This window comes from Falco punctatus (genome assembly GCF_963210335.1).
Source record: "Falco punctatus genome assembly, chromosome: 2".
NCBI lineage: Eukaryota > Metazoa > Chordata > Aves > Falconiformes > Falconidae > Falco > Falco punctatus.
Genome location: NC_137581.1, coordinates 37,621,287 through 37,643,787, shown reverse-complemented (window position 1 = coordinate 37,643,787; position 22,501 = coordinate 37,621,287). Strand labels below are relative to the sequence as shown.

Below are 22,501 nucleotides of genomic sequence, written 5' to 3'. Positions count from 1 at the left end.
TTTAATATGACATATACTTTGCATTTCTGTTTTAGTGTATGAAAAAGGCAAAGGTTTAGTATGTCTTTAACAGATTAGCATATCGGTGTGTATTTTTATATTTGTTTCCCTACCTGCAAAACCCCATTTTGTTTTGAAAGACTCCTCCTGAACTGCAATTTTGGAAAATCTAGTGGATCCCAAAGGCTGCAGCTCATGGGTCTTTTTTACAACCTTTAGTACTTTTGCAGAAGTATATTGTTACAAAGCAGGTTGATTAAATATGCACCAAGTTTTGCAGAGTAAATTTGTAATGAAGTGGCTATTTTTGCTTGAGCTTAACAAAAGATCAGTTCAAAAAAAAGCTGTGGTTGTGATCAGCCATATCCAACACAATAGACTCACTAGTCTGATGTAACTTACTGATACGCTGATGGAAGACTGACAAGTTGACTAAGAATGATTTGCATTGAGGCTTCTACAGTGAGCTGGGGAACATAGCAGATAGTACAAGGCACCATTATGGCAGCCATGGAGAGTGATAGAGGAGAAGTCATGAGGAATCTTCTATCTTGATGATAATCTGGTCAAATGTACTTCAGAAGAAATACTGGTTGTGTTAGAACAGAGTTTGGGTATTGAGGGCTTAGAGCTTCTCCTCCATTCCAAGATACTGTACTTAGTGCTTAACAAGAATAATCCATCCTGGATTGTATTTACTGGTGGCAGTTCTGACTTTCAGTGAATTTGGAATACCACCGGATCCAAAGGTTACCTTTAAGGGTTACAGGCTGCTGATAGTGCACAAAGAAAAAGTCAGTCTGGATTTTTCCTGTCATCTGATAGGAAGGTTCTGTTTACATATGTGCTCCTTTGTTGGTCAAAGTTGTTGGGTGAGGAGATACATCATTCTTTTCTGCTTTTGTATCATAGTAATACAATGTTCAATTTTTCTGTGAACCATATAGGTTGTATTTTGTTCCAGTATTTATTTGTTTCTAAATACTTTTTTCTACCTGTTGTCCTAGCAAAGTTTAGGGGCTTGTAGAGGTGAAGGAATACCATTCCCTTCGTGGTTTCACTGAATCCTGTGCTCTGAATTAGTTTTAAAAAGTAATTCCCAAGAATAAATCAATTAAGTTTGCTAAGAATATTTTTTCCATACCTTTGTTGCAAGCTATTTTTTTTTATTGAGCTGCTTTTTATTTCCTGTCTGCATATTCATTTCTTCAAATACAATAATTTTGCATTTTTTATGTGGCATAAGGTATTATTTGCAAGTGCCCTCTAAATTATAAATCAAAATTAATATGTCAGAAAGATGTGTAAATGCCATTTGAACAATATTAACAGAAAACTAAGTTGAATACACTATAAAAATGGAACAAAACTAGCATTCACTGGTGTTGTTTTTATCATCATCAAGTGATTGTTGAACCTTCTAATAAGTTTCTTAAAACAAGCTACTTAAAAGATGCTATTTTTAGAATTCTTCCTTGACATAATTGTCCTTGTATCAGTCAGGCCAGTTGTAGCATACCTTGTATCTTTTTTTATTTTGTACTTGCTCATTCTTAAAACTTCTCTTTCAAGTTATTTCTGATTGAAAATGGTGAACATTAGAGCATTACAATGTTTAGGAACTCATTTTTTTAAATCCATTTTAGAAGAAAAATTCTTGCCTCTTTCATTTCATTAAATATTGTCCAGTAATTGTCATATGGTAAGCTGTTAACATAGCTTGCAAGGCATTAAGAGCAGTGACACGGTCTGTTAGTTTTGATGCTAACATGTATTTATTTTATAGTATTTTATAAATGATAAAACATTCACAATATGTAAATTAATTAATTGCATTAGAAATAATAATTATTTTTTAAAATATAACTTTGACAGGCAAGCAGCAAGGGACATGTGACCTATGCAATTGCAGTTTATTTCAGGTTATTTAATTTAGTTTTTTTCTGTTATATATTAAACTTCTAGTTTCTACTTTTGTAGTACTATAAGTAAGCTTAATTCACTGTTACAGTACATGAATTAAAGATACCTTTTTGTTTTGAAGTATAACAAATCCTGTTTTTTCAGTACTCTTAGATCAGCAGGAGGAACTCTCATTGCGGCTAATGAGCATACTGATATGACAGTTCCTGAAGATTCGTGTAATTAAAGCTGTCTCTTCTCTTAAATGTAATTACTTTCCTACTTTTTCTATTAGTATTCCAGACAAGAAGTATTTGGGTAATTTAATACACTTTACTAATTTTTTATTTTATGGTATTCTAAAGATTTATATTGCATTTATCCAGGCCTCTTTTATTTGGTTGACTAGTTTACACAGACCTTACAGGTAATGGTATATAGTCTTTCATACTGCAATAACAATATAAACCTGCATGTTTTCTTTTCTCTAAAAGTCATTAACTCGTCACTTTGCAGGCAACTTGTCCTTTTTCTCATTTTTGAAACTTTTTTCAGATTTTTTCATAGATAAATAACTTCAGGCTTTTTTTTTAAGCTAGGAACCAAATTGTAAATATGAAGTTTAATCTATATTCATTAAAAAGTAGAACACCCCCACCTGCAATATTTGAAAAACATTAGAACAGCATGAAAAAAACAGTAATAATATATATATACACACTATAAGCAAACTATATGTCTTAAGGAAAGGATATTTTTTTCCCATTGCAGAATTTCTAAAAGTTTATGGCCATTTTCTCAATAATATTAAATAACATACTTTCTGCTATGAATTGCTTGCACTTTTATTTTTTCTTAGGTTGCAAATTCACAGTATGTGTTTTCATGTATTCAGGATTGTTGTGTTTGTTTGGGTGGGGATTTTTGTGCTTTCAGAAAACATTACAAACTTCATGATTTACTCCGTACTGTGTTATATTCAGTCAGTACCAAAATCAATAGATTGTTCCAGTATCTTGCAGTTCATGCAGGTTTCTAAGTTCTTGTAGCAGACTCTTAGTGTGGAATGGTAGACCATTCAGAGATTTACTTTGAAATATGTTTGTAACTCACATAGTAAAAATTTATCTTAATTGTTTTGGGTTTTTTAAAGTCAAAGTTTTTTAAAGACAAAGTTAATTTTCCAATTTTTTTATATTATGTATGGGATGTTTCTCTGCCTTAAATGATAGTTTTCAAGAATGATGGCTATGAAGAATAACCAGGAGACATGCTACCAACCAGAAGTCTGGTTTTAGAGGTTCATTTTTTTTTATACTGTCTGCTACCTGAATTTTATTTTTTATTGGCTTTTCAGAAAGTGTAAAAAGAGTTCTTTTGAGTATTGAAAAAGGAACAGTATCCTTCATTCTCAGATGTTAATTAAATTAATTCAGCTATTAGGTATGTAGCTTCACTTACGATATACAATTTGTCTGTGATTTTGTTAGGTTTTTTATATGTAGATTTATGAGAAACAACTGAAAGTAGCTATTCAGAGACTTCCATAAATGGCAGAGAATGTGACAAGTGGGTTATGTTCCAACTTTCTGGTACGCACAGGGCTGTAACTCAAAATCTAGTGGTAACAGTCACAAAATTTCAGGAATCAACATTATAGTGAAAACACAGGATTTATCCTCTGAGTGAAAATCACTTTATTATTTGCACCAATGAGAACTTCTACTTTCTTTATCTGTGATCCTGTTGGTTGCATATGAAGACCGGACCAAAGGGGAGATATCACATGTACCTTATGCTTTAGGTTATATGGAAAGAAGCTAATGTATACTTTACAAGAGCTATTGAATACTCTTGTAACTTAGTCTAGAGGCAGCTAAACTAAACATTCATTATATTAAGTGGAAAAAAAAAATCTTGAAAGAAATATAGACTTAATTTCAGGAATTTTATCATAGTAAAGAATTGATTTTATGCCCCATGGAAAACAGCTGTTGAAGTTGGACAAAAGAGAACTAGTGAAATAAATGTTTAAACAGGAATGCAATACTTAATTTTGTAAAGGAACTTGCTCATTTGGGGAACAGTTGTAGCTATTGTGATTTCTAAAGATTTACTGTTACTTCAGTAAAGATTTACTGTTACTAGAAGTAAAAATGTCCTAGTGAAATGAGGTGATGAGGCAAAATTAAGAGCTGTTGTTAGTGGAGGGCTAAAATACCACAATCAGGAAGAGAACTAAAGCATAGGTGTGGGAGTAATAAAGAAGAGAAAAATATCTCACTTAATTACCACAAGTACAAATTAGTTTAGATATTAGATCAACTAACTATGCCTAACTATCAAAAAGAGTAAGATTCAGACTTGCCTTCTTGAGACTTGTTTTCCTTGGTGGAAAAAAGCAACTCTATGATTTAAGGCGGAGTTAGATTGCTTATAATGATGATTATATAAATGTGCTGCTGAAAATAGCAAATACTAAATTTTATGGCTTAAAGAGATTAACGGTAATGGGAATTGAAGTTTTGGGTTGATTTGGCATTGAAACAAGACTCCTATTAACTGTAAAGTAATGGTATTAACCTTAAAATAAATACTGAAGTGTAATGAAGTAATGACAGACAAAGAATTCCATATGGAAAAAGGGTTTTGAGATACCATTGTTTAAAAAGAATTTTTTTAAAAAGTATTAAAAGCCATCTTTTTTTCTTGCTTTTTGTTGTCAAGACTGAGAAAACATGTAATGTTTTCAGCAATTAATTTTACAGTCTTATAGAGCACTAAGCAATAGAGGAAGTTATAAATATTCGTCCAATAATGCAGTAGTTGAGAAGACTATTTCAAGCTCTAAATTGTGTGAAAGAGATTCTTATACAAGACTGAAAAAACATGTTGTTTTGTGGCTACTGTTTTTTGAAATTATTTGAAGAGAACTTGTTTTTTAGTCTTTAAAATCTTAGGCTAAAAGTATATATCTATTTACCAGAAATGTACCATTTAAGACATAAAAATGTGCTACTCCAGCATTTAGGATGCCACATCAGAGCATTAAATATTTGCAAAGGGAAATTTGTCAGATATTCTTGATGGTGTGGTTTAAGTATACTTTTAAATAAGTCTACAGTTTTGTGTTTATTGATCTTTTTTGCACCTCTGTCTATACCTGTAATGGATCAAAAACTTTTGTGCTATTGGGACACAGGTTCAATATCAGCACACTGCAAACTTGGCACTTTCCCGTCTAAACAATTTTATAATAATTTGATCTTATTAAAAATAAGTAATTAAACACGCCTTGTGTTTTTTTGTTTGAGTGCATTTCACTGCACTAAAAATTTAGATTTTAAAAGCTGATGGAACATATGCAATACTATTAGGTAATTCTTGCAAATAATCTCATTTCTTTTAACATTTGTAGCTTGTAAGTTGTGCACAGTACTGTTATCTGGAAAGTATTTTTAAGATAAGATTTGCAATGAACTACTAAAATGTAAGTGAAACGTTCTCTTTCTTTAGGGCATAGAAATATATGCATCTCTTACAAGTATAATTTAACAAATCAAATATTAAACAAGAGTTTGAGTATTTGCACATTTTTGCCAAAATAACACTTTAATTTCTGATATGATATTGAAGTATGTCAATAGTCCATGAGAAGTTTGCTTTCTGTATCATGCAGTGATTCTACAGTTAAGTATCATGGCCAATCCCTGGTGCAGTCCTTGACCCCCCAGTTATTTAAAAATGTAGACAGTTTGATCTGTAGACCTATCAGGATTCAGATAAAGCTGTTTGATATTACTAATTTCATATATATTCAACTGGATATAAATATCTGCATGTTAATGAGAGATTTCATTGTTGTATAGTGTTTTAAGTGATAGTGAGATTAAGACACAAAATAATACTGCTACTCTGTAGGGTAAAACTGTAGATAGCTTCTAAAAGACAAAGGAAAAATATCAAATGGATTATGCAGAAATCAGTTGCAAGAACCTTAAAATGGTGGAAAGGGCAATGAAATAGAAAAGCTGAATACATTGTGAGGGTATAAACCCCTGAAGGTGAGAAAGCTTAATTTTAATGAGTAGGGAAGTGCTGCAAGCACATATACATGTATGTCTAGGCTTGAGTATCTTGCTGCCTATATATCTGTCTTGAGGAGTTAGAGATTGGAGTTGTTATCCCAAATCTGGGTTCTTTATGTGGTGTACAAGAGCAGATTCACAGAGTGTCTTGTTTTTTTCATGTCTACAGAGACATGGGTGCTAGGTGGTAAATCCACGAAGCTAGCACACCTTTTAACCCATAGTAAAATATTTTATAGACTTTGAACAATTGTTTATGTTTAATCAAACTTAATTCTCATTGGTTCTTACTAGCCTTGTATCCATTTAAAGGTAGAGCTTTTTTTTTTTTTTTTTCTTCCACTGGCCATGTTCTGCAGGGAGGGGGCTTTGTTAGTAGGGATCTTTCTTTGCTCCAGGATGGATCTTTTAGTATGCTAATTAGGATAGTTCACACACAGTTTTCAAATAATTTTCTGTTTAGTCTGGTTAACCATTTGGTTCTCCTTGAGCTTATCTTGTTACCTCTTAGCTTGACATATTTGTGGTTTCTATTCCTTCTCCCATAGACCATGTTTTGTTAACTATAAGGATTAACATCCTCTGTTTTTGAAATTATTTCTTGTTTTTCACTATAGATATTTACATATTTATTTTTTCTAGGGTTTTTTATTTTTTTTTAAAAAAAATATTCTTGTATCACAGTGAGGGATTGTTTAGAAGACTGATAAATCTGGCTGGTTTTAACTTTTATTTTAAACTTTACTAGACTGAAGCTCGTTAATGTTTCATGCTAATGGTTCATTCTTAATCATTATTAATCACTATCACTGTGTATTCAAAGCAGTTAGTTACTAAAAATAACTAATTATTCCCCATCCCTGGAAGTGTGGAAAGCCAGGCTAGCTGTGGCTTTGAGCAACCTGAACTAGTGGAAGGTGTCCCTGTCCATGGCAGGAGGATTGGAACTAGATGATCTTTAAGGTCCTTTCCAACCCAAACCATTCTGTGATTGTATGAACAGTCATATCCTAAATTAGTTGTTAAGATACAATATGCTGCAGTCCAGTACTTTATTGTCTGAGTCCCCTAGGGTTGAGGTGATGAGGCTCAAGAGCTCTTCACTGAGGGAAGCCGCAAGTGATGTGAGGGTCTTCTTTCTCTTCCCTCCTCCAAACTTATTTTCTTCTTTTATAAGATGGTTCTGTCTCTTGGCAGCTCTCTGTCCACCAATGCAATGTATCACTGTCTACATGCAACACTGAGGGATATGACTTCTTTTTGCTGGGGCAGGTGCCGTAACCTCTTGCTTGGCCATTCTTTCCCCTTGCCTTAGCAGCTGCTTTCTTCCAATAGCAATCCAGCGATGAATAATTGACCATCAGTGAATTGTTCATTAGGGGGTTTCTGTTTTCAACTTTTTCCCATATTTTCAAGTTCTGAGCTTAGACGATATATTGTAAAAAGAGATATGTGCTGTCAGGATGCATTTCACCTAGGAGGTTCTCAAAAGAAGTTTATAACAAGTCTAGCAGGCCAGGGCTCTTGTGTAGTAGTGTAGGGCACTGTTAGTATAAGGTCCTAGGCCTATTCCTACTGATGGTGGTAGTATTATTACTAGCAAACTGGGTATAAAAACGCTTATACATTTACCAATTACATGACATTAGTGTGCTCATATTTGAATTCAAAGTAGGAGAAATTTAATTAAATCCTTCTTAGAGAGCTGCTTCTTTCATGTGTGCAACTGGAGCCTGCTTTGACTAGAGGAGGGGAAGTCTGGGAGCTCAAGAGGCAATGGCATTGTCAGAGTTTTGGGGAAAAAGGATTTCAGCAAGAGTATTATATGTGCTTGTTACACACACACAAATAAGAAGGGGAAAAAAAGGCAAAAATGCCGAAAATGGCTGTAGAAGACAAGAAAAAAAGTCATCTTGGGAGAAATAAAGCATAAAGATTGTATTTTCAGTCATCTGTGACACTATGTATATGCAACTAGATCTTATTCCGCTGTTAATGGATATTTCGGGCTTTGCTGGTGTTTACAGAAACCTCCTAATACTTTGCCTCTGGAATATTTCTTTGTTAGTGCTCTAAAACCACCTGACAATGCAGGGATTTTTTTGGTTGCTTTTGGGGTTGGTGTTTTTTAGGCTGTATTTAGTCATTTAACATCAATTTTAAATGCTTCATTAATAATATGTTGGCAATTAGAGATTTATTTTGTAAAGTTTGTCTATCAGTTCAGTATCAAATTCAAATGGCAAAAGAAATAGTATATTTTCAGATGTTATTATTATCTGAATAATATTATATTGTGATATAATATTATTGATGAAATTGATGAAAATATTGATGATATTGATGAAAAAATAATATTATATTGTTTTTTGCATCAGCAGCTTGTCATTGTTACACTCTTCCCTAAGAATATAGGGGATGGAACAGCCCAAGGGAAGTGAAATATCTGTAGTCAAGACAAAGTTTCTCTTGATATGGAGATTGCGACCATCCAAGAAAATTGTCATACGGGGTGGGCAGCATGCAGGATTGCTGAAATATCAGCTGAAATATCTGTTGCAAAAAGCAGCAGGAGGAGGTCTACAGCAATATAAATGAGAGAGCGTACAAGTAGTAGTGCTTTGCTTTGGAGAATTATTTCCAGTATTTAATATAAAACCGGTATAGGCTCAAAACTAGATTAAATATTGCTTTAATTTTAAGAAAGAATAATAATCTGGGGATGGGATAGAGGGGAGAAAAATGTCTCTGTAGAAATTTGTTGGGGGGGGGGGGTGGAATCAGAGTACTGTATTCACATATTGTAAATACCGGTTTCCATTTCTGCATTCTGAGACAACCGAGATATGAAACTAAAAGTTTAGTAAGTACATTTTTTACGAAGTTTTTCTGTGGCTATAGTAATGCTATGTGATTACGGAATACTTAAGAAACTGAGCAGAAAAGAATGGTTTGGGCTATTACACATCTCTTCATCTGACCTTACTGATAAAAAAATTTATAGAGGAAAGAATTTTCAAACATGGCAATGAGTGTAGCATAAAATGAAAACAAATTTATTGTTAGTAATCTGCTAGCTTTAATTATATTTTTTTTCGATTCACGGAACTTATTTTGACTTCAGGAAAACATTTGATATTATGTAAAATGGGAGAATATTCATTAGAATAAACAGTGGAGTAAAGTATCATCTGGAAGGAATATGGCAAAAAAATAAAGTTGTGGTATCTCACCAATAAGTGATGTGACAAAGGGTTAGACAACTTTGCCAGCTGAGAGGGGGATTGGGTTGTCATCACTGAATGATCCTGAGGAAGCAGAGTAAAAGAAAATAAAATCGATAGTATGAAGTACAAGATCATGCATCTTGGTACTGTGATGAGAGCTATGGTCAAGAAAAAAGGATATTTTATCATAAGATAATCAGATAAGGTATTTTCAGTAGAACTGTGGAAAGACTAATGCAAACATTAAATGGGCTGGTGAATCATCACCTGAAATAGTATGCAGAAAGGTTTTAAAACAGAAGCAGGTGGAGAGGCTTCTGGAGTAATGGTGCTATTAGAAAACCTGAATCAAGAGAGGAAATTTTAAGAACAGAGTTGTTTTAACCATGAAAGGCAGAAGGTGGAGAAATCTAATTATTACCAATAAAAATATCAGGAGCCTTTTTGAAAAGGAGCGTGAGAGTTCAGAGGGTATAAGTGAGAGACTGTTCCGGCACACATGTGTTGTATTCAACAAACAGCTTGGTTTTGTGGGCTCACTGACATTTAAAACCCCAGTCTGACTTCATTTTCAGACTGTCCTATGAGTTGCCTGCTTCAATTTGGCTTGAGTTTATACCTGAATTCTCTCAGGATTAGGGGTCAAAGTTAGGAATATATATATATATATATTTTTTAATCTTCTGCCATTCTTCCATGTCCCTTCAGATTTTATAACATGTTTCCAGATGGGCATGAGGGAAGGTTGGCAGGCGCTTCATGTGATATTTTTGTTGAAGATCTGCTAATATTTACAGATATTATTTTTTTCATATGTTTTCACAAAATTGAACATTGCAAAGACAATAGTACCAAAGTAATACCATCATGTTGTGAGCTAGCCTCTGCTTGAGACTGTCACCAGAAATATAGTCTTAAAGGAAAATATATTGAGTAGTTGTGCACTGCTGAAATCAAAGGAATGCAGAATTTTTATATTCAGGAACCACTTCAGATCATGACAGAGGGGAAAAAAAACCCACCCTTCAGAACAAGATAGAGATGTAAAGGTTCTTGATCAAATATGTAACTGTTCAATGTCAAAAGAACTGAAGTAATAGAAATAAAGAATTGGCTTTTCTGGAAGCAAGAATTCAAAAATCTCTTGTATACAACCTGTTGATCAACTCTAGGCATTGAGTTGGCTTGGGGGTTTTTGGTGTTTTTTTTTTTGTTTGGTTTGTTTGTTTACATCGGGGTAAAAGAATGTAGCTGTTAGCTGCTACCCGCAAATGATGTAGAGGATTTTTTGGTGGGTTTGGGTTTTCTGGTTTATTTTGTTTTTAAACCTGTGTACTTGCCGAGTCTCATAATTGTGACTTTTTTAAGTATGTCCCTTTAATTTTATGCTGTGAACTCATTTTATGCAGACTAACTACACTGTGAAGAGTCCTATTGATAGTTCTATTAACTACAAGGTATTATATTCTGTGTTTCTTAGCAGCTTTCTAAGTAAATCAGTGTCTTAAACTTGTGTGTGCTTACCGTCAAAGGCTTCTTATCATAGCAGAAGTGTGACTTGATTTTAAATCACGTTTGTTTCTGGATCCTGGGAAGAGTGAAACACATCTGTAGTCAACATTGTCAACTTCTAATTTTAGCTCTGCTTCCTAAACAAGTCAGTTTCTTAACTACTGAAGCAAGCTGACCTACCTGGTGATGGTTTGGGTTTACGCGTTGCTGAGTGAAAATCTGCCAAATCTAACATCAAACTGGAAAATGGTATTTTTGAGTAAACAGAGGGTTTTAAAAATTGTAATTATAAACCAAGTGATGAGTTATAATGTGAACATAAATTTATATTGTCTTTTCAGAAAAGTTGACTGTCTCCAAGTTGTGTGGTGGTTGGTTTTTTTGGGGTTATATTAACATTTTAACAGGTTGCCATTGATAATTTTATAGTTGCATTAACCTTTCTGCTATGAATGGGATTGTAGTTGCTATGCAACATTTTACTTTGACAGACTTTTATGAGAGAAAGATGTGTTCAGTGTGTGTATCTTTTACATTTTCCGTCACATAACTACTCAGTGGATAAATCACGGATCCACTACAGCTCCTAGTGACATCATAGGGCCACCAACTTTCTCCAGGGATTTTTTTAGATTAAGTTTAAGGTAGCTTTACCTTTATAGGTACAGTATATTATGAATTAAATAAATAATGAAAAAGAAGAAAAAAACCAAGTCATTATACTAAAATTCAGAGTATGTTCATATCTATAGATATTGTTCCCACGGAACATACTTAAATGTTATGTTTACTTCATAAACAATCAGGAAATAAGTTTTTACTGATTGCAATAATATAAATCTAAGACAGAATACATGCTAACAGAAGTTATCCTCAGGTTACTCTTCCAGTCTTTTTATTTTAATTGGTTATTTACAGATCAAGTGTTCAACTTCCATGCATTGCTTCAAATGGATGAAAGTTATATTTCTCCTTTTCAGATAAGGAAAATTTGCACTTTTTCTACATTTTTCTATCAATCCCTGATGTTTCGTCTATACTCTTCTTTCTCCTAAGTCCCTGTTTTGCTCTGCTGCACCCTCTGAAATGCTTGCACTTCCCTCTAGCTTGGCAAACACTTCCGCTCTGATAAATTCTGTGGTGTGTTTTACCAGACATCGTCTTTCAAACTAGGCAATTGAGTCTTAGATTTCATGTATATGTGTTTAATAGCCCCGTTTTCTCTATGTTTTCAGGGTCTTATTTTCCTCATGATCTTCCGTACAAATTTTCATATTTTCTGTTTTAACAGGATTAGATTGAAGAAAGCTTTGTTCTTGGAGTAGCTTCAAAACTTGTCCTTTGGTTAATCAGAAAGGAGAGACAGGCATATGTGTATCTCAGGTTATTTCAAACAGACTGTTAATTACAGTGCAAGATCTTAGGCACAGAATACAGTGTTCAAACAGCACACATCTAATCAGAGTAAGGCAACCGCATAAGTGAGGGGAATTGAACATTATTAAAGTGACCCCCTCATCTTGTATTGTAGTTTGTTCAGTGTGCTTTTATTTCAGAATTAAACGTGTAAAATGTATTTTACAAACAAAGGTGTTAACAGAATGAATGTTCTGTATTTTAGTCTCGGCAGAAAACCTGGAGAAGAGCCTGAAGCATATGGAGAGACAACTCCACCAGCTTGAGAAGGATTTGCAGACTTTTCCAGTTCCTGAAGATAAGCACGATAAGTTTGTAGCAAAAATGTCAATATCCTTTGGAGTATTCTTAAAAAAAAAACAAAACCAGAAGTAATTTAACTGCGTTACCTTAAACATTGCATTTCTTTGCATAACTTCTGTCTATGTAGCATTTATTTTTGAAAAAAATTAACTTCCCTCCCCCCCCAAAAAAAAAAACCCAAACAAAACCAACCACAAACAACAACCCAACAAACAAAAACTAAATACATGAACAGTCCAATTAAAGGATTCATCTGTAGTGGAAAGAATGAGGGGGGAAAATGGTTGATGTCAGGTTTTACACTATGTAGAACGCCATACACTCGAAGTTTCTTTACTTAGAGAAACTTAGAATGGGAACGTTAAGCACTTTAGTGCTAAATGATATTTTTTTTTTTGTAATGTGTACCATAGAAAAAGAAGTCTGTCACCCTGTGTTTGTTTTCTAGTGTATGTATTACCACTGCTAATGTTTTTGTACATGCAACCACAGAACTAAAAACCTTCTTTTAATTCAGAGATTATGTTCATAGTATGTGAAAACTAATTTCTGGTCTTATTTTTGCCAGAATTCCTTTTCTCACTATTTATTCCAAATCCTACAGACAACTTCACTGCCTGTCTCTCTCATAAGAAAGCCTTGTCACATGAGGGTACTCAATTAAAGCAGAAAACCACATTCTTTCGCTTAAACCTCCGTACCAGATGATAGTTGTGTATACTTGGCGCTGAGACTAATCTAGAAGCAGAAATATCAGCAGAGACAGGTTGAAATTTCCTCTGTAGTCATGGTTAGATTATCACCTAGTTGGTACAAAGGCAGGGGGACTCAGGAGACAATCTTCATGATTAACCTCATGCTATTAAAGAGATGGCAAGTCGACCCTGAGGTCAAGTGGATATACCTGGTTCTTGCTGCATTAGGGCCAGTTCCATCTTCAGTAGACAGTTGCAACCAGAGTGTTTACAACTTAGCTTTAGGCCTTCTTTGGATAATGTGGTTTAGCTGTAACCTTTCAGTGTTGCTACAAATTTTTTGTGAGGTCAGGTATTTTGTTGGTGAGGTTGTTCTGTTTGTTGTTGTTGTTGCCGACTTTTTTCTCCAGCTCAATGTGATTTTGAGAGATATGTTGCAGCCCACCAGCATGGTGTCTCTATAGCACAAAACATAAGTTTTGTCTCCAAATAAGACAATAGCATAACAGGAGAACTAGGAGAGGGGTCCTGAAGACAAGAGATAAAGTATTGCTAGGAAGTTAAGAGGAAAATATATCCATAATAACTTTCTCAGAAATATTGTTAGGAAATATTGTAAGTCTGTGCTTTGTTAAAAAAACAACGATGTGTAGTCTAGGAAGTTAGGACTGGGAAGCACTTATTAAGAAATCTAACCTATGAAAAAGGGCAGACTCTTCTTAATCTAATCTGTTAGAATAGAATAGACTTTCAGTCAGAAGGGTACTACAATGATCACCTAATCCAAAACAGTCATTATGGTGGCACTTAAAATGCCTATAACCTTTTGCATTTTTAAGCTGAGGACTAGAGTTTGGAGTAACAGATAATTTAGTTTACAGCTTTCTTTGGAGATATGGTTATAAAACTTCGATATATTTAAAGCAGTTATGAAAGAAATTAGCAAAATTCAGTTGAGAATGAGTGAAGAATACCCTGAAAAAGTTAGTCTCACTTAAGAAGAAAAGCACAGGAAAAGTAAGTTGAGGAATAAATATGTACTTTGCTCATATCAAACATCTAAAATAAAAAAAAATGTTTATGTAGGATGCCTCATTTCTCTTTGTGTTACTGACATATTGGGCATTTCTGAAACTTGATGACAGGAAGTGAGTGGAATACTGGGATATAAGGTTATAAATTGTATTTAAGACAGAATAAGTCACAGTTGCAGAGAAATAGTGTGAAAAATTAAAATACAATTAAAGTGAGGTAGGGTAAATAGGTGGACCTTGTCAAGTCTCATATATGAAAAGCATTAGAGCAGTTTACTGGTTGCTTAAAAAGGATAATAATCATCTTAGGAAATGCAAAGGAGGATCTACATGTTGTCTTTTTCAAGCATCTCAAAAGCTGTAATCCTGCCAGAGAAAATGTAGATTGTCAGTGTATGTCAGGAAGATAAGCCATAGCCATAAAGCTAACTTTGTTTTTTGCTTTAGTTTCCTCTAAAGGAGAAATTTGTTTGCTCCCGTTGTGCAGCATTTTGAATGGAAGGATGATCTCAAATGAAGGAGTCAGTAGAAGTTTTTTTTAAAGGAAAATATGAAATAAATATCAATAAATCCCGAGGAGTAACCAGTGGTCACAAAAGACTTGAAAATATTTTAAAATTAACTCAAATATAAACCTATTGGACTACAGATTCTTATACTAAGTTAGCCCAAGACACCAGAGGAATTAAAACTGAAAGGAAGCATCTGAGTGTTCTGAAAGGTCTGCAAGGAGCATCCACAAGTCAAACTTCTCTGCCAGGAAAACTGATGAAGGCTAAATAAACACAGGACCAACATGTATATGTATGAGAGAAAATGTGGTGGGGAGAGTCAGCATGGGTTTTTTAAAGAGAATTCACTTCTTGCAAATCTATTACAGTGTGCAGATAAAGGTAGGACAGTAAAGCATAACTGAATTTCCATGCACCTTTCAACAAGGTGTTTTACAAAGACTTCCAAGGAAAGAATATTCTTGGGTCAAAAGTGGAATGATTATTCTTTCTGGATTAATATTTTTAAAAAAACCACAACCCAAACCAAAAACCTCATGTTGGAAGGGAGATACTGGCAGGTGCTGACAAAAGAGTAAGTGAACTCAATGATTATAGAGTAATAGATCTGGAGAAAAAAACTTTATATTAGAACATTTGAGAATAATTTCAGTTAAAAGCAAGCAGAAAACATAAATAAGTTGCTATTAAAATCAGCAATACTTGTATCTTGAGTGCTTCCATCACCCCATCTCAAAAAGTATGTTGTATACCTACTGATGTGGCAGAGAACAGTAACAATGATCAGCAGTAGGCAATAGTTTCTGCATAAGGGATATTTTGATAGATTAGGTCTCTGAAGGTGGAAAATCAAAAAACTTAGGAAAATACACTAAAAATAAATGTAATTTTGTATGCCATATAGGAAGCAAGTTAGGAACATAGTCATTGTGCCTTATAAATAACCAGGGTTCATCCTGTGTAACTGTCCAGCAGGTTAAAATATACTGACAGAAATGTTTTCTTGCACAACAGACAAACTGTAGCATTTACTTTTAGGATGTTGTAGAGGCTGAAAATTAAATTAATTTCATATAAGGCTTAGATAATTAGCTAAAGATGGTACACCTGGAGCTATTAAACACAGTAGTCCAGAGGTACCTCAGAAAAATCACTAAGGTGCAGACTGTTAGAAACTGAATACTACTACATTAGTTGAATTATTGTGCTATACTTGCCAATTTCCTTCTTTTTTCCCTAATCATTGGGTATTGACTGCTGTCAGAAACAGGCTAGATAAATATTTGGTCTAATCAGAATAAATCAGTACAGTTAAATCCAACCATACTACATATTTCATTCTATTAGACTATTCAAATACAATATTTTGAACAGTAAATATTATGAACAGGAATAGTTTGCCCTCACTTACTACCTGTCCCAGCAGACAGGCAGTAGTTTCAATACAGTAAAGTTACATATGGCTTCTAGTAATGTCTACAAAAACACTAATTAAAGAAGCCCACTTTTAGAAAAAACAGGAACTTCAATAAATTACAAAGCAAAAAAGGTTTGATGTAAAGGTTAGATAATCCTGCACAGCGTGATGAATCCTGGACCTGTCTTTACTTTTATTCCTATGACAAGGAAAGCTGAATGATGCTGATGTCTTGAAAAGCATTCAACTCATAAAAAGAAACGAGCAGGAAATCTGAAAAAGGAAGGATGGTGCTTTGTTGGAAATAATTTTTCATCCTGAGTACAATTAGGCTCCATGGACAAGCAGGCTATTACATCCTGTCGCTAAATATCACAACCCAAAGGCCCCTAATGAACTGATTAGCATTCTTGTTTCTTTAGGAAGTCAGATATATGCACAGTTGGTGCACTCTTTTATTGACAAAGTCTATAATTATGAATATTTCTCCTATATATTAGATTGTGCTAGTGTGTCAGTCATCTTATGTATGCGAGATGAAAAGAAATTATAGTTATTATTGCAGTTCTGCTTCCTTTAATTAGGAAAGTTGAAGAATGTTGAATTTATATTGATCTAGAGTATTAAATCCATTCAGTGAAATGTTCAATAAAAAGCACAGTGAACAAAATACACTTGTACATTCAAAACAAAAATCTAGTGGGTTTATGGAGAGTATTTAAATTGCATATTAAAAGCTTAATTAAGTAATTTAGTCAGCGTACTCTTTATCAGTCCAGCTCACATCTTATGGTTTTCTAAGTAGCAGCTGAGAAACTCTTGACAAGTTTCAGCCTACCACGGAATGTAGTGTTGATGGTGAGTTTTACAAAAGCTTATGGAGCCAATATTTGAGAGACAGTGAGTTGTTGACCATCTCTTGGCTCAGGACAGAGTCCTTACTTTTTTATTAGTTCTTTATTCCTCTTTGTTTTTTAAGTTGATTCGTTGACATTACAAAAAGAAAAGGAAGGGCCAGCACTTACCCAAGTCAGAGCCTGATTCAAGTGAGGTAGAAGAAACCCATTTCAATTGTAAGGAAGATATTACATGCTGCCTCCTAAACTGTCAGTTACTTAAGTGGCCTCATAGTTTGAGCTTCTTTCTGTGCAACATAAATAAGCTGAAGTCTGTAAGTCCTTGTATCCTACGGACTTCGGAAGATTACAGGACCTAGTTCATTAAGTGAAAAAAGTTGGTATGTTGCTCTTTGGGAGTGCGTCAAGGTGTTGGCTGTGTGGATAGGTAATGAGATAGGGCTTTGGCACAGTGTAAATTTAATTTAAGTTTCTAATTCCTTTATACAGGTCTTTAGTAACTGATCTGAACTTCAGGCATACAGTTCCAGCTAGCATTGGTTTTGCTGGAATGAGCAAAACACTGGATGAACAATAGAAGTACATGTCAGGGTTTTTTAGCATTATAACATAGAGATGTGCAGGAGTGGGTGAATCAAGGAAAAGGTATTATTTGACAAATAATCTTCAGAAGGTACTAATTTAAAAATCTAAACGTTTCTGTGTGTTTCATGAACTATTATATTCAGATATGGAATTTTACTGTGAACCTTGCTCTATGTATATAAAAGTATGTCTCTGACATGTATTTTTCAGACAATTGCAACTATTTTCCCCAAGAACTTGATGTGAGAAATCCTTAAGAGAGCGCTGCAACATTCACACCTCCTGACTTTAGCAAATCATTATTTGAAATGCTGGTTTGAAGTGACCTCAAAGTTTTTTTGTACTAGTCTTCAAAAAATTTCCCGAATTTTTACAGAGACTGTGCTAGCTAGTGTAGTGGCAGTCTCAGTTCAGTTTCGAAGATTCTGCTAAAATACTTGCTGCATCTATGCCCAGTTAATCTTTTGTTCTTATACAAAGGAATATTCCTTTTTCAGTTTTCTACACTTAATACACAGATTAGTTTGTGAAAAAATCAGAAGCAGTGAATATGAGATCTTTTAAGGAAATGTTTGGTACAGGTTAACATCATTCATGATCTGTTCTAGGGTAACAGCTGCTTTTACTTGGCTTGATACTCTGCACTATATTAGTATTTTGTATACCACAATGTATTAAAATTGGTATAAACTTCAGACAAGCAACCCGCTATGAGAAGAGCTGCCAAGAATATGCAAAACCAAACACAGAGCAGTTAGAAATTTTGCCACAGATACATTCGTCTCAGCCCTGCATTGCTTTCTTGTTCCATTAATGAGCAGAACGATGATCTGTAGTCCTGTGGGTCCAAACAGGCAGTCCACGAAGTGAAGCTGCCTCAGAAAAAGTTAACAAATACCTAACTTCATGATTTCCTTTTCTTTCCACCTGTGTTGCAGCTCTGCTGTACTTCTGTCTTCGTTCATCCAAAGCCAATGAATTGTGTAGCTGATAATGCATATATATCAACCTGTTCATAGTAATTACAGTTGGGATTGCTGTACTCCATAGTATTCCCTGTTGTCTCCACTTTAGCTGGTGCTGGCTAACAAAAGCCATGTTTAAGGAAAAAAGGAATTGGACTTATTAAAAATACCTAAATTGAAGCACAGTCTCAGTAGAATGCCAAGAGCTTAGGGTATCCCATAATGCACCAGATGGAAAATAAAAATCTCAGGGTTTATCGTGCCTGGCATTCAAATACTGGATACTAAAACGTCGTTCAGAGTGCTGTATTTGGGGTTTAAAATTGTGCATGATTATTTTCAAGGGGAGTCAGTTTTAACAGCGTAAACTAAGCAATTTGTATGGACTCTTAAGATAGCTGTAACTTTAACTATGTGTTGCAGAATACCACAGAATTTTTGTCTCTCTCGCCTCCCTACCTCGCAAGTTTCCTTTTCAAGATATACTCTGGCATATCATTCATTTACAGGATTAAGTATACATCTTATTGGTAATTTTAACTTTTTTTTAAAAGTTTTTTTTCTTCCTAGAAAACTGATAAAAGTTACTGAATGTATGGCATTTATGTGACAACAAAACAAATTTATCTAATTTTCCTTCACCTTTCCACTCTGTGGAAATAAACAGCCTCATAACTGCAAAAAAAGCAGTGTTGTTTTCCCTAAGTTTTGTTACTGATTTAAGAATCACAAATAATAAGTATCCTAAATTGTAGGATCGAAAATAAACAGGATATAGAAATGCTTGCTTGTAGTTTCACTCAGCATTAACTTTACTGTTTTCCTTTATTACAGTTGTTAGTTGTTTCAGTTTGTTTGGGTTATTTTTGAACTGCTGATGTTTCTTTTGATGGTTCCAACTTTTGTTTTTTCATGTCTTGTTTCTTAGAATCTTTTTTTAAATTATTTAATATTTGGTCAACTGTTACATACTGAGCTCTCATCAACTTTCCTTGATGTCCCACCAATAACTTATTAACATCCTTAATAATTTTAAAGGAACTCAACTCTGAGGAGTAGTTTCCTCTGATTGTTGTGCCTCTTGGGAGCTAAGTGAAGGAGAGAGATTCAAATAGATGTGGAAGAAAAAGTGGGCCAGCAACATCAATTCCCTTTGAGGTGTTGCTAGCCAGTCAGCACAGGCAGTCTGAAGCTGCTTCATCATGTGAAGTCATGGGAAGAAACTCATACTGGACAAGGAGCCTTGTCAGAGAAGGTCTGAAATCAAGTGGCTGGGGGGTGATAGAAGGTGTATCATTTAATATCATCAAAATCTAGGGATTTGTTAGTGCTTTTCTACAAGACTGTCATAGTGGAGACTGTTGTGCCCTTACAGACCAAGTAAATAGCCATCATAGTGACTAATTTGAATGTTGTGAAAGTACATTATTTCCCCTTTCCTGTATGTGTCTGAGAACATTATTGTTTGACTTTCTGGCATGGATTCTAAAACACAAAAAGAAAACAATTAACTGCTTACTTGGCATTTTCAAAGCAACCTTAACAAACCCAGAAGGTAATGGTGAAATTCAAATGTCATTCAGCCTCTAAACAAAACTAAAAGAAGAGTGCATCATAAAAAACCTGGAGTGAAAGCTGTCAGTCAGCAGTAAATTGTTATTGTGTATTTGAAGTATTTGAAACAGCATGGTGGACAAAAGTTCTATTTGTCAAGTTTTTAATGCACTTGTTTAAAAATTCTGTGCTTCATAAAATAAAGTGACCATGGAGTGTGTATCTGTCATATAAAGTATACGGATACAGTAAATCCTCTTTTGCAGCAGTTGGGGTGGGCAATTGGGAGTAAAGGCAAAATTGCTGTTTCTTGTCTTTTGTAGTCTTTTCTGCAGCAGGAGAATAACGAAACATAAATATTTGTTTAGCTACCATTCCATTAAAGTAAGCATTTTATGAAGTTGTCCTACATAAGAAAGTGACCACACACAATATTTCTTCTTTGAGCTTCTTTGACAAACTATTATCAGAAGTCTTGAATAAACATGGGGGGGGGTGGTGGGGTGTTATTTGGGTTTATTTGATTTATGTTATGCAGTATTATGGTGCTGTCTATAAATTGTCTATCTCTTGTTCTAGTTCTATTGTTTTCACCTCTAATTTACTTAACTCCTATTGACATTGCAGATAGCCTTAGAAAAAGCATAAATACCAAGTGCAGCCACCAGTAACAGAAATGAATGCGTTGCTATTGCTACAACAGCATTTTGAACAAAAGCTGTTAAGATGAAGTTTTTAATATTTAATAGTTTTTACTTTTAATACTCCTGTTTATCAGTACTTCCATTTGTACTCTAATTTCATAGGAGCTATACTGTTTCTTGATATTTTAAAGTATTCAAGCTAGTTATTGGTATCTGTACCTAAATTCCATGTAAATAGTCATTTATATACCTAAAACTTTAGCCTCAATAAGGAGACAGTGATACTAAATAAACTATAAAGGTGCTTGAAGTTAGATTAGTCCCATCCATTTCATTTCATACAAAATTATATGGTAATGGAATAATCTTTAAAATTAAAGTGGTTGAGAAAATTTGATGAAAGCACTCCGATTTATTCATAAATCTAATATACACAGTAAATACTAGGAAGCATATATGACATGGAAGGAATTCTTTTGATGCTTCATTTGATGCAGATGAAAAGTGTGTATGAAATACAGATCAATGTGTAGTAAAAACTGTGGGTTTAACTGGATTCACTGAGTATTCTTGCAGCCTTAACAACAGTGTACAGCTTTCTAGTTCATGCCAAAGAAGATTTTCAGAAACTTTCACGGATGCATGAGAACATGGAAAAACTCTATCAGAATGTGATGGGATATTATGCCATTGATCTGAAGAAAGTTTCGGTGGAGGAGTTTTTAACTGACTTAAACAACTTTAGGACAATGTTCATGGTACAATCTGTTTATTTTATGCCTAATGTTTGTTAGGAATTATTTTTGTAATCTTTCAGTTATTGAACAAACTAAAAATAATTTTATTCCTCCTAAAATGGTATCTGATACTCGTATCAGAAATGTTACTTTACACATCCTAAATTCTTAGGATATCGTAAGGGTAATGGACTTTTTAATTATTATTTGTGGATTATTTCTTTCTGAAAGAATTGGAAATTCCTAATAACAATGAATGTGATTTAAAACTGAACCTTTTATATGCATGTATAATCTGAAGGGGGAAAACTTAAAACTCTACCTTTTTTAAATACAGCTGCATTTTCTGTTTAAAGGATGCTTGTTACTTACATACATAATACATATTCTAACTATTATTCTGTGTTTATAATGCATGCTCATCCCATGCAAAATCCAGACTCAATATTTTATTTTGTTTAATTTGTCATTTATCTGCACCACTTGATCAGTGTCGAGGTTTGTGTCTGCTATGGAAACTCAGAGCTCCTTTTCCTGGCTTAAAAAAAATGCATATTTTCCTTAAACTTGGTCAGTTTCAAAGGACCTTTACTTTTGTAACTATAGATTGTCTATGATTTTAGGTTTTATGCATTTTAAATTATTACTTTCTCCTTTTCCCTTTAAAAAGGATGTTCTTTGGAGGGAGGGACTAAGAAATATTATTTTATTATTATTTTAAGTATTTGAATTATATTTGAGAAACAGACATTAGGTTGATCCAGGTTATTGTTGTGTAGCTCCTTTAGTATAGGGCTCAGAACATAGTTGCAACCATAATTCAGACTCACTGTTAGTTAGCAGAGCTTTGCCTTAGAGTCATCTATGATACCGGTGTGGAGGTTAGCCCTGTCCTTGTATCACAGGGCAGCATCCGCATTATGTATACAAATGTTTGCACATACTAGCTCATCATAAAAGCTTGAACTATTTTGGAAAGCTAGTTTTATTTTTCTTTAAGTTATTTTTAGAGTCCATTTTCATTATGCTTACAAGTTTCAGTAATGAGGTTTT

At 34.0% G+C, this 22,501-nt stretch overlaps 1 protein-coding gene across 1 annotated transcript in view; it reads left to right on the top strand.

Moving 5' to 3' along the window:
- DIAPH3 (diaphanous related formin 3) overlaps positions 1-22,501 on the top strand; it is a 254,448-nt gene that overhangs the window by 144,060 nt on the left and 87,887 nt on the right. Inside the window, exons 24-25 of the mRNA XM_080376190.1 lie at positions 12,351-12,476; positions 21,306-21,469. Of these exons, the coding sequence (XP_080232316.1) occupies positions 12,351-12,476; positions 21,306-21,469 (290 nt within the window). The remainder of the gene's footprint in view (positions 1-12,350; positions 12,477-21,305; positions 21,470-22,501) is intronic.